The 13,607-nt window shown below is 44.2% G+C and overlaps 1 protein-coding gene across 1 annotated transcript in view; it reads left to right on the top strand.

Annotated features, from left to right (window-relative positions):
- LOC311607672 (complement C5) overlaps positions 1 to 13,607 on the top strand; it is an 82,751-nt gene that overhangs the window by 37,069 nt on the left and 32,075 nt on the right. Inside the window, exons 18-25 of the mRNA XM_084799622.1 lie at positions 420 to 510; positions 2,251 to 2,324; positions 2,997 to 3,136; positions 6,120 to 6,347; positions 7,661 to 7,721; positions 10,356 to 10,445; positions 12,482 to 12,694; positions 13,115 to 13,190. Of these exons, the coding sequence (XP_084655748.1) occupies positions 420 to 510; positions 2,251 to 2,324; positions 2,997 to 3,136; positions 6,120 to 6,347; positions 7,661 to 7,721; positions 10,356 to 10,445; positions 12,482 to 12,694; positions 13,115 to 13,190 (973 nt within the window). The remainder of the gene's footprint in view (positions 1 to 419; positions 511 to 2,250; positions 2,325 to 2,996; positions 3,137 to 6,119; positions 6,348 to 7,660; positions 7,722 to 10,355; positions 10,446 to 12,481; positions 12,695 to 13,114; positions 13,191 to 13,607) is intronic.

The raw sequence follows: 13,607 nt of genomic DNA, 5'->3' as shown, positions 1-13,607 counted from the left end.
ATTTAGGCTCGCTGATGTTTTGTATAATCTCAGAAAGATTTTTAAAAAAATAATAAAAAGAAAAAATCCCCAGTAACCACATGGTGGCTCACAACCATCTATATAATGTGATCTGCTGCCCTCTTCTGGCCCGTAGGTATACATGCATAAAGAGCACTGTATAGATAATAATAAATAAATGTTTTTTAAAAAGAAAGGTGAAACATTTATCAGGTAACAAACCCTCAGTTATTTCTTTGCTCTTTTGTCAGTGTCATTAATCAAAAGCATTAAAAGGTTTAAAAGTTCAGTTTTGAAATCATTAAATTATACCTTACTGACCTTTTCTGAAAACAGTTAAGTCATAGATGAATGGTTTAAGAATTCACCTGTAAACAGAATTATCATTGGTTTCTATAACTGAATATATTTTCCCCCAGATATAAAGACCCTGTTACCAGTGATGAAGGCAGATATTCGAAGCTACTTTCCAGAGAGCTGGCTGTGGGAAGTCCATCGTGTCCCCAAAAGGTAGCTTTGATGTTCCTCTGGGAAAAGATATGGAAAATTAAAGTATTATCATCAACATCTGGACATTACTATTTTCCCTATAGTTAAGATAATGCCACTATATAGTTACATTTTGTCTAGTGTACTTTTGTCTGAGAATTGAGTTCAAAGCAACATTAATTATTAGTAAAGAATGGTGCTACTTTATTTAGTTTGTCTTTGACATGCGTTTAGTGCACATAGCTATGTGCCATACACCATATTGGGCAGCTATTTTCAGTCAAAAGGTATCTGGATATAAAACAAAGACATTAAGAGAAACCCCAAATAGGGATTATATTTTGTCAAACTCTTCATTAGAGGTTTTTTTGTTGTTTTGTTGTTGTTGGGGTTGTTTTGTTTGTTTTTCGAGACAGGGTTTCTCTGTGTAGCCTTGGCTGTCCTGGACTCCCTTTGTAGACCAGGCTGGCCTTGAACTCACAGTGATCCACCTGCCTCTGCCTCCCAAGTGCTGGGCTTAAAGGCGTGAGCCACCACCGTTCAGCTAGAGTTTTAGTTTAATGGGCAGTCTTTCCATAGCAGGCATGGGAAGCCGTGATGAAAGCACGGTGCCCCGCCCATCATTCTTAGGCTGGCTGCGGCTGGCTTTGCACTGGTGATGAGCCCTGTGCATCTATAAACCCTTTCCCACACCATGGCCTATTCCACCCAACACCACTTCCTGTTCAGCGGTTCTAGTAAAATACCCCCCCCCCCCCGTGCGCAGTCCTAGACCAGAACAGGACTGGATTGATTACTAGCTCCAACTACCCCTGTTGTGGGACTCACATGGTGTTACAGTAGCCTGTCCCTTACTCGTCTTCTTCGTTAGAAAGCCAAGACTTCTAAAGCAAAGCCTGACTTCAGTTCTCAATCTCATATCCAGGTCCTGGCTTAGGGTCCTGTTTGTAGAGACACCGATATGAATGGGCCCTTTCAGCGCCGTCTTGTACAGCGGTTACACAGCTCAACATTTATCGAACTACCTTATACTAGACTGTTAACTGGGGGACAGCAGGAGCATAGCTTACAAACCGTGTACTCAGCTCCTGACGTTATGCGTGATGGAGAACCAATAGGCCGTAGCTTCAACACATACCCAGGCTTAGTCACAGCCGACAGGTTTTAGTCATACAGATTTGTTACAAGCAGTGTTACAGCTCATTACTTTACTCCCATATTTTAGCACATAATAGCAGGGAACGTATCTTCCCTTGTATTATATGCTCTGAGAGGGAACTATTTCAAAGGCATCCTTCTCACTTCCAGTGTTCGCCCCGCAAGTGCAGTATCTGCAGAGCCGAGATGGGTGGACCGGACACTGAATATATTTTTCTAGATGAGTTTTTTTCCTTGAGAGCTGATGTGATATCGTCCACTCTAACGTTGCACTGTAGTTGGATGTTGTATTTGTTTCTTCTTCTGATTCTGGAATAAGATACCTGACCAAAGTAACTTCAAGGAGGAGGGGCTTATTGTGGCTCACAGCTCTAAGCAGTCCATTGCTGGGGGGAAGTCTAACAAATGTTCCCATTCAGGTAGCCTCTCTGTGCAATTGGGGACCCAAGCCTAGGGAATGGCACTGCCCACACTGAAGGTGGCTCTTTACTCCTCAACTGACCCAATCGAGTACATGGTTCACAGGCACAGCCTGGTGGGTAGTCTAGATCTGGTTAAGGTGCTGATATTAACCATCACAAATATCAACGCTTCAACTTCCAGAAACCAGCTGCAGGTTGCGCTGCCCGACTCACTCACCACCTGGGAAATCCAAGGCATTGGCATTTCAGACAGTGGTAAGAAGCCACGAGTCACGTGCTCACTTCAGCAGTGATTTGATTTCGCCACAATGTAGTTCCTTGTTACTGTAAATTTAGTTCACCCAGGCTGTGAGGCAAGATTTTTAATTTTCTTTCTTTTCAAGACTTCAATGTCCCTACACCTTTAAAGCTACTGGCTTTCTTCTGCTCCTCCACTAGCCGCTGACTGTAACACTGTGATCAAACTGGACTTTCCTTCACTTTTGACAGGGAGGAGGAGATTTAGGGGAGTTAGAAACAAATCTATGTCTTTCCTCTCGGAATGACGCCCCTGGAAAGTGACTTCATGCAGATACTTTCATCAATAACTACTGGACCACTTCCATTTGCTTATTTTCTTTGTTTTTGTTTTTTTTGTTTTGTTTTGTTTTGTTTTGTTTTTTGTTTTTGTTGTTGTTGTTTTCTTTTTACAAAATCTTGGTCTCCACAATCAACTGTTATAGTCACTAAATGGAGCCAACAATAAATACCTAAAAAGACATGGTACTCTCCTTAATCTGCATTCTCATGTTTCAAATAGAATTAAATATTTGACAAACAAATGAAATATTGTCTTTAAAAAAAAAGCAAATGTGACATATTTGTACCAATAAAATATGTTAAGAACTCCCTAATCTGACCCTACCTTGCTTTTCCTTTGGATGGAAGGTATATGTGTTGCCGACACACTCAAGGCAAAGGTGTTCAAAGATGTCTTCCTGGAGATGAACATACCATATTCTGTTGTACGAGGGGAACAGATCCAACTGAAAGGAACAGTTTACAACTATAGGACCGCTGAGACAACGGTGAGTAGTGATTTTTAGTGTATTATAATAAAGAGAGAAACGTCATCAGAGTAATCTCACACACACACACACACACACACACACACACACACACACACGCACGCACACACATTCCACTTCCATGAGCACACGCACTGAGTGTTGTCCTAGAAGTTCACTTTGGTACATGAAGGGTTACAGAGAGGAGGAAGGGATAGGACGATGGTCATGTGATGCCAAGCTGACAAAGTACAGGAGGTGACAAAGGGGCTGTGGGTGTTCAGAGGAAAGGGGCGTTCACATGTGCTTCCTGTGAGTTCCTCTCAGTGCTAACCACGCTGTCCAGTCCTTCATCTTAGCTGTCCATGCTAGTCTTCTCTTTGTGTCTTGTCATCCTCTCTCAATTTTTAATTTCAACACCCCACCCTCCAGCCACAGCCGCCTTTCCATTTTTTTAAAAACACATTATTGCTAATACTTCCATAGCAAGCCTAAAGCCCATTAAAAAAAAAACCCGCCCCCCCCCCGATCCACTGATTGGCTCAAAACCATCTCTCCCTTCCTCCAGCCTGCTGACCTGTTCACTCTCCTCTTTGCAGAAGCCAGCACTCACGAGTCATCATTTAACCACACTGATTAAAATGACATCAACTCTCATGAACCTCCCTCACCCCAGGGTCTGGAGAGGGAAAAACTCCAACCATGGGGAGCCTCACCATTTGTCTTTACTTTGACGAGCACCCCTACAGATAATTACACAATAGGCTCACAGGTTTCTTCCTAATCACAAGATGTTACACAGGAACCCAATGCAGTTCACAAATCTAAGTCTTTTTTTTTTTTTTTTTTTTTAGACAGGCTCTCTCTCTGTGTAGCCTTGGTTTTCCTGGAATCGCTTTGTAGACCAGGCTGGCCTCGAACTCACAGAGATCCACCTGCCTCTGCTTCTCGAGTGCTGGGATTAAAGGTGTGCACCACCACACCCAGCCTAAGTCTATTTTTAAATTTCTCATTTTATTCTTAGGTCTGAGTATTTCAGTGGCCCCTCCCCCAAATTTTGCATATATTCTCCAACATTTTAAAAGAAACTATGCATCCCACTGGCACCCTTTCAAATCAGCATCTAAAATTTTTCATCTTAAGTTTTTTTTAAGTCCGCCAATGGGTAACTTTTTAAATACTCTTAAAATGTTTTAAAATGACACCAGTAATTGAAGTAAGACTGTTACACCGTTTAAATGTCTACACTAGAATCTAACTAGCAAAGTAACCCTTTTGGGAGAAGATGGGATTTATGGATGAAACTGAAGCTGCCAGAGAAAACCACGTGGAACAGCAGAAAGACGCCATGGCAAGTGACTGCAGATAAAACAAAGGGGTTGCCTTTACAGTTTCCAATGCCACTACGGTGAACGATTATTCGACGGGAAGGGAAAGACAGAGTAATGGAGTGATGAGTGAGTGGCGGAGAGAGGCAGAACTAGAGACAAGACAGTGGTGACAGGTGTGAGAGAAGTCTGTGGTGCATGGGGGAAACATGTCGTTGCCAAGTCGGGTTGGCAGAGCGCTGTGCAGCAGCCTGGAGCTTACACTCCGACCCGGCCCCTGAACACGCTGCCCAGAACACGCTGTCAAAACACGCTGCCCAAGCTGCACAATGGACCGCCCTGATTCTGAGCAACGTCAGGATGCCCAAGATAAAGAACGGTTCATTTTCGGCATTGGACCTTCTCGAGAGACTTCTGTAGTCTGTGCTGCCCCTGGAGGCCATTTTGGTACCTGTGGTTCACTGCCCCATCCCGAAGGTCCTGCATGAGCCAGGAGCCATGTTGATATCCCTGGCCAAGTTACTACTGAAGGCCACATGGATGTCCTTAGCCTGCTCCTCTATCTGAGGCCATGATGATGTCTGGGTTCATACTGCTACCAAGGGCCACGTCTGAGTCTGTGGTCCTACCGCAGCTGAGGTCTGTGTTGATGTCTGTGGCCCGTGCTGCCACTAAAGTCCACGCAGATGTCTGTGGTCTGCGCTGCAGCCTGAAGTCATGTTCGTGGCCTGTGCTGTCACCTGAGGCCATGTTGATATCCCTGGCCTGTGCAGTGGCAGAGGGCTGCGTTGATGCCCGTGGTCTGTACTGCCACTGGAGACCATGTGGAAGTCCATGGTCTGTGCTGTCTCCAGAAGCCATGTGCAAGTCCATGCTCCATGCATCTGCTGACTGCAAGGGGCAAGGAAGCTCCCTTTGCCACGGTCCTGATGACTGCAGACTCAGAGCTGGGAAGGAGAGACATAGGTGGCTTCTGTGGCAACCCCTATACTCATCCCACCCCACGCCCCAAAAGTGACAGGCTAGACAGAAAGCCACCAAAGAGAACTCCTTAATATTGCGATGTGGACGCTGAAGTGTAGCCCTCCACAAGATGGCTTCTTGTGTGTGGGGTGTGGGTGGAAAAGGACTCAGTTTTCTTAAAGGAGCTAACCACTGGGAGTTTGTATACTTTTTTTTTCCTTTTTCTTCTTGCTTGGGGGTGGGGTGGGGGGAGTTTGATCATGCTCCAGTGAGTATATGGGCAACACAAACTATGCTTTCTTTTCTTTTTCTTCTGTTTTTGGGAGGAGTGGAGCAAAACAACTACACTGTGGTAGCTTGAACAAGGAATGGTGGTAGCTGTGATGTAACTGAGGGGGCAGCACCCTAAGGAAGGAATGACTATCTGAGCTAGCGCTGAGTTTTCAGGCACCCTGTGACATTACCTTGACCCACAGCAGTTTGTCTGTGCCTGTAGGAAGTCTGAAATGAGCCGTCTACCATGCCTTAGAACCAGAGGGCTTACTGTGACATTGTTAACAACCTAGTGAAGGGTTTGTGTCCACGCCAGCATAATTCAGGGTAAACATACTTGGAACTTTTATTTTTATTTTATTTTATTTTATTTTATTTTCATTAAATGTGGCTCAAACGATGGCATGTTCTGACACAGTTCTTCACCTGTTGCTTTCCAGTTCTGTGTTAAAATGTCTACTGTGGAGGGGATCTGTACATCGGCAAGCTCAGTGACTAACCATCAGAGCCCCAAGTCCTCCAGATGTGTGCGTCAGAGACTAGAAGGCTCCTCCAGTCAGCTGGTAACCTTCAGCCTGCTTCCCCTGGAGATCGGCCTCCACTCCATAAACTTCTCGCTAGAGACCTCATTCGGGAGAGAAATCTTAGTAAAAACATTACGAGTAGTGGTAAGAAAACTGTGGCTCTTTAAAAAAAAAATTGTTCTTTGTTTCTGGGGAAAACGCTACCAACAGTTTAGGTCAATACTTAAGTTTGGGGCCAGGAGCAAGGGAGCGAAATGATGACGTAAACAGAGCACAGTAACGGTCGAGGAATCTGAAGGAAGCCCTCCCGCATTTTCGGTGGTATTCCCGCAGCTTCTACATCCACCTAAAATTATGCATAAAATACTGACTAGAGCAATGACACCTGCTCACTGCAGAGAATAAGAATACCAGAAATCCACAAAGGAAAAGAAACATCAGCAATAGACCACAAACCCAGAGAGTCCCAAGCTTTGCTATTTGATACACATTTTCTGGGTACCCCTGGCCCCCCATTCAGAAAGGATATCTGTGTGCATGATGCCAGGCTAAATATGAAATGTAAAGAAATCATAGACACCAGGCATGCATTAAAGACCCTGCAGTGTAGGAGATTTCTCACTCTGTAAAGAGGTAAGCAGGCTAAAGGAGGGAGAACACACAGCACTCTAAATACTGTTGACCCAGCCATCTGTTGAATGTTTTCCTGTCATTAAGATTCCACGATTACGATCTGCTAATTTAAAATGAAATGCTCTTCTCGATGAGTGTCACCCGGCTACTTAACAGGCTCAGTTAGCAGCCTTCATTCTTTGGATTCTGTTTTGGGCTGTGCCATTCACTCCAGCACGGTGACTAATGCTGTAATCCCAGCCACTCAGGAGGCTGAGGCAAGTCTGAGGCCACCACAGACAACTTAGTGAGTCCCTGTTGAGAAGAAAATATTTTTATTATACATATATATATGTATACACACACACACACACACACACACATATATGTTTTTCGAGACAGGGTTTCTCTGTGTAGCCTTGGCTGTCCTGGACTAACTTTTTAGACCAGGCTGGCCTTGAACTCACAGTGATTCACCTGCCTCTGCCTCTTGAATGCTGGGATTAAAGGTGTGCGCCACCACACCCGGCTTGTTTATTTTTTATTTTTATTTATTTTTCTAAATATTTATTTATTTTATTTATTGCATATGAATGCTTTATCTGCAGAAGAAGGCATCAGATTACATTATAGATGGTTGTGAGCCACCATGTGATTGCTGGGAATTGAACTCAGGACCTGTGGAAGAGCAGGCTGCGCTCTTAACCACTGAGCCATCTCTCCAGCCCCTTGTTTATTTTTTAAAATGGCAAAGTGGTCCTGGAAAAATTTGAGCCAAGGAATTCATGTCTTATAAATGTAATTATACCTTTAACGGAATGTTTTGTTTTCGGCTTTCTCTTTAGCCAGAAGGGGTCAAAAGGGAAAGCTACGCTGGCGTTACTCTGGACCCTAAGGGAATTTACGGTAGGAGAAACAATTTCGATTTTTATGTGTTGTCTTTCAGCCACAGAATTTAAGTGTGACTTTAATGTAACAAAACACCACTTTCCAGGGTGTTCCCTCTGTAGAATCAGCCTTACTACATTGCTCTCACTGTCTGTGACTGGGGCCAAACATAACTCTACTAACTACACTTACTGAGCATTTGAGTGCAAACGCATTGCAACACAACTCCTCCCCTACATGGATACAGTCTACTCATCACGACAGTAACACGGTGCTTTATTAGAAAACTCTCTGACAAGAGAACACCTGAAAACAAGCCATGCTGCAATTACAGAGCACCGTTAGAAACACTCAGATGGAGGAGTCACGCAGCAAGTCCCCTGGCTGCTGTCTCTTCTTCAGCCGAGATACTGTGAATCTTCACAACGCAAGTGCTTTTCAAGCGTCTGTGAACTGAACCCTGGGCTAACTACAGGCCTTTCTGAAAGTTACATGGGCTCCACTAACAACTGTTTCCAGCCAGACGGACCACCTCAGCCCTTGATACATTATTATAACATCACAGTACTCAGGTTCTTGTTTGCAATATTGTTACCCTCAAAAAAATCCTTTGAAAACGTTGTTACCTCTCTGTAACGAAGGAGTAAACCCAACACAGGCCCAGCCTCGCTTAGCCACACATGCATATTAACCAAGTTCCGTAAGCCCCAAGCTGTAATTCTTACTTCAAACTACCTAAGACCTTCCCTGACTTACTTTAACCCCATCTTCAGGGTCTATCACGGGTTAAATAAGGAGGAAGTTTCTCGGGGAATGTTCTTATAACTTTGCCAGAGCCATGGAGCTCACCCATGAGATCTCGGAGTTTATGTACAGCATCTTCCGCTCGCCAGGGACTCTGCTGAGTGCCAGAGCTGAAGGCTCGCTTTGATGAGCGCTGCAGTTAGCGCCGGACCTTCGCACCACCTGTACTAATCCCTGTACAAACTTAAAACAGTGAGAACAGACCTTGTACACGAGGCTCCTGGGAGAATGCCGTGCAGCTCTGCACTTAGCGAGCTTAGTGGAAGCTTGGCTGACAGGATAGCAATAAACAGTGACATGTTTGGGGAGTGGAATAATATTTTCATTTATTCTGAAATGTTCATACTGTACACAATGTATCTTGATAATATCTAATCCCAACTACCCATCCCAACTTTCTTCACACACCTCCCTCTGAATCATATGTCCTCTTCTATAATTTTTTTATTTACTAAACTACTTTAAAAAAAATATTAGCCCATTGGGTCCAGTTAGTGCTGCCTATATAGTCATGGCTCTGAGGTCACCCACCAGGGTATGGGCCACTTACCAGTGTCTACCTCCCTAAAGACAACTGATTCTCCTTCCTTTAGTAGCCATCAACTGCCAGTAGCTTCCTCAGGGAGGGGTAGGGTCCATTGTGTAGCGATACTTTCCCTGGGGTGATTCAGCATACATCCACCACAGGGAACCCACAACAGACCACCAAAGTTCACCATGGTGAAGCAATGAGTTATACAGGGGTTATTTACAGGCATATGAGTGAGGGGTCACTTACAGGAGTAGACGTGACTCACAGCTGCATCATCAAAGCCCATCCTAGCATGAGGGACAGGTGACAAAAGCTGGGAGCCTGGAGCACACTGCACAGCCTATGGGCAACTCAACAGGTCAGGAAGTGTAATTTCCAGGCGCCTCAGTCACTCTAAACCTCTTTCAAGGACCTTAGCTGGTTTCTGCTTCTTCTATGCAACTGGTCTTGTTGCAGTGTCTTTGCAGCCTGGCTAGTCTAAAAGTCTGTGCTTTTTATTGCTTACTCTGGCAGGGAGGGGCCCAGTGAATCTGGTCAGTTTTAGGAACCTCCTGAAGCTGTTTTGAGTTATTTACCTTCCTGCTTAAGGAGGTTCTTGCAGGATGGAAGGTTTCCAGCGCAGAGGAAACTGTTACACCACAGGCCTGGGACTGATCCTGAGCAGACAGCCACAGCTCCTGTGAGTTCATGAGTGCAGCAGTCACGTCACAGCCAGACGACAGCATTTCACAGCGTTCTTCCCCACCTTCTGGCTCTTACATTCTTTATGACCCATTTTCCAGCATGTTCCCTGAGCCTAGGGGTGGGGGTTCATACAGATGGCCCATCTTTAGTACTCTTCACACTTGGAATAGTCACAAGTCTCTGTTTTAACCACTAAATAGTACTTACTATTTATGGCATAAAGTAGGAAATGGCTATAATTTAATTTAGGGAGCTGATGTTCAGACAACCCAGAAATTACATGCTAGTTATCAAGGCATGCAACCTCTTCCTAGTGGATAACGCTGCTATAACTCGCTTATGTCATGCCTTATAAAAACCAGGAATATTACACTAAACTTGGTGTTTTGTTTAAGAAAATTATACAAGCATAGGGTTTGATTAAAATCCTTGACTATTTTCCTCTTTTTAAAACTTTAATGTTGTTATTATAAGTGTATTTTATTTTGAAAATTATTTGTTACTAGATGTATAATCTAAAAATATTTTTCTCTTAAGAACTCTGGGCAAATCTATCTTTGTTGTTGTTGTTGTTGTTGTTGTTGTTATTATTATTATTATTATTATTATTATTATTATTATTATTATTACAGGTATTATTAGCAGACGAAAGGAATTCCCATACAAGATACCATTAGATTTGGTCCCCAAAACCAACATCAAAAGGATTTTGAGTGTAAAAGGTAAATTAATAAATCCAATTTATGGGCCAGACATGACACTCAGTTGATAGAGTGGCTGCCTAGCATGTATGAAGCGCTGGGTATGGTGGTGCACACCTGCAAACCCAGCACTGGGAGATGGAAGCAGAAAGATTAGAAATTGGAGGTCATCCTCAACTGCATAGTGAGAGGGAAGCCAGTCTGAGCCAGCCTGTCTCCAAAGCAAATAAACAGATAAATAAATCTCATTCTTCTTATTTTTTTTTACTCTGTGTTTCAAACCAAAAATCAAATGCGTTCATAATTATTATTTATTTTTCTTCATCTGCATACATAAATTGGCTTTTGACAGAATCCTATCTTCCATTTTCCTCTCCTTCAAGCATTTTTTCCATCTCTCTCTTCCTTTAATTTAATTGGAAATCAGACTCCTCTGGGGGAGGGGGGATTGTTGTGAGCCCAGACACTTCTCTAGAGCGCATCTGCTTCAACAGTTAATTCCAATGATCCCAGCAGCCAGTCCCGCCCCCACCGAAGAAAGACCTTACTGCCTGTAGTGGCCTGGAGGCACCAGCTCTACTTCCAAGCTTCAGTCCTGCCATGGTAGGTTTAGCCCATTTGTGCAGCTATAATGAAATACCAGAATCTGGGTAATTTTAAAGGAGCTTTGCAAGTCCAAGATCAAGGTAATGGAGTGCCTGCATGGGCCGCTCCCCGTGTGTCCAGCTGCTGTCTTGTTGGGTCACCTTCACACGGTTAAGGGTAGACAGGCAAAATGTCAGAGGATGGAAATGGCTCCCCCACACCCTCCAGAAAAGCCTTCTGTGGTTTTAACTGAAAATCCCAGATCGTTTTATTTCACCAATAAAGACTCAGGAGCCAGATGTTGTGGTGAAAACCCTGCTAGGTCAGAGAGGCAGAAAAAGCTCTCAGCTGAACTTCCTACTCAGCTCACATCCCAATGGAGAAGGCCCATAAGGCTCACTAGCTCATCTGACAGCTGAGGAGGAAAAGGCCAGAAAACCCAAGGCCAAAGGCTTGCTAGCTCAAGGCCCAAAAAAAACCAAAGGCCACGGAGCCGAGGAGCTCAAAAGCTAAAGAGCTAAAGCTAAAATCCCAAGAGCTAAAGGTGCCAATGATCCCTTCTACTTTTCCACACCGTCTTAAATACCCCTCAACTCTTTAATCGCCGTCAGCTGGTTTCTTGCTCCACCTCTTAACCTAGGGTTAACTTTATTAAACCCCGATGTACAGATAGCTCTTGGCTTAAAGGTGTGTGTAAGGCTGCCTGAACCACATCTTAATTACTTGTTTACAATAAACAGGAAGTTCTTGGATTAAAGCTGTGTGTTAGGGCTCAACCACAAGAAACAGGATTCACAGCTCAATCTCAGGCATCACAGTGGGATCAAAGGCAGGTCTTTACAGTTCTCAGTCTCGTGGATCTCACATTGAGATCGAATATTCTGCTACAGCCTTCTAGCGCCTCTGTGGATTAGGCGTCAGCGGATGGAGGGACCGATTCATTCAAGCCAGCGCAAGATTCTTTCCTCCAAGGTGTTGGCAGGAAGGGCATCTTTGATGGGTCTCCCCTGGCCTTCAGCCTTAGCAGTGAAGTTAATGCACCGCCAGCGCGACAGAATGTCCTGGCTATGTTTCATCCCAGATCAAATGTTGGAATCACAGAGTATCAGAACTAGAAAGGACCTTTTTGATCATGTATGATCTGATGTTAAATTTCTAAGAACCTGGTTTGCCCCAGGTTGCGCAGCGCTGCTGTACATTCAATAGAGGCCAACCTCAGGCTTGGCTTGCCAATTAGTGGGCGTGGCTTACAACGTCTGCACCCAATTATGCAACCACCCGTCCACCATATTACTTTTTCTACCACCAAACATCCGTGCTCCTAATCAAATCCAGCTTTCTCCGCCAGTTTCTGTGATACAGGTAAACTGCTTATAGTAAAAAGGGAAGAAAGTGGTCATATCCTCCTCAGAACACACTGCTGGGAGCCGACAGGGAGCGGTTGCGTCCACCTGGGTCTCCTTTTGTTTCAGGACTTCTCATAGGGGAGTTCCTGTCCGCGGTTCTGAGTAAGGAAGGCATCGACCTCCTGACGCACCTCCCCAGGGGAAGTGCGGAGGCAGAGCTCATGAGCATCGTCCCGGTGTTCTACGTTTACCACTACCTGGAAGCGGGAAACCACTGGAAGATTTTCTATCCTGACGCACAAACTAGAAAACAGAACCTGCAGAAAAAAATAAAAGAAGGTTAAAAAAATTATTTTATACATTTTACAGATTTTAAGCAAATGTTTCATTTAAGATAACATTTGAATTGTTATGAATTATGCATACGTGATTAATTTTAAAAGAATTTAGCAAAAGAAAAAAAGCATAAGATATTCTCTTTCTGAGGCATTTTGGCTTAACTTACCAAAATGCCTGGATGAGAAACAAGACACCTGCTTTCCAGACTCTAAGGGGCTCTCCCTTCGACTCTGAATGGGAGCAGATTTGATTCCCAGCTCACGTACTTCACAGACTTCCTGTGAGCAGTCCAATGCTGGCTGCAGAGCTCATGCTCGCTGCTCACACACCCAGCCCCAGCTCACACCACACCCCACCACGCTGGTCCAGCATGCTTCTGAAGTGATGAAGTGTTGTGTCCTGTGTTCTGGTCCCTCCTAGGGATGGTGAGCATCATGTCCTACAGAAACACTGACTACTCTTACAGCATGTGGAAGGGGGCAAGTGCCAGTACCTGGTGAGTAGCAGATTTATCTTATATTTTCATACCATAGCGGATTCAGTGATTAAGAAGGACAGCCATGGGACAGTGGAGGTAACTCAGCGGGTAAAGCTGCCAAGCCAAGCAGCCTGAACTCCATCACCAAGATCCACATGGCATAAGGAGAGAGCTGACTTCCACAAATTGTCCTTTTGTCAGGCATGCACACACTAGTTAGGTAGTTAGTTAGTTAGTTAGTTAGTTAGTAGACTTCCATAGTGAAGCTCTTCTTCTATTTGCTCACTCTGACACCCCAGTACTTCTGTACTCTTCTCTCTTACAAATAATAAGTATAATAAAATTATTTATTTATTTATTTTGCGCGCGCGCGCACACACACACACACCGCTTTGAAAGATACTTCATTTTAACAGATAAAGATGAAACAGATAG

This window comes from Acomys minous, assembly GCF_964271855.1.
Source record: "Acomys minous genome assembly, chromosome: 10".
Classification (NCBI taxonomy): Eukaryota; Metazoa; Chordata; class Mammalia; order Rodentia; family Muridae; genus Acomys; species Acomys minous.
This window is presented reverse-complemented; position numbering and strand designations above follow the sequence as displayed.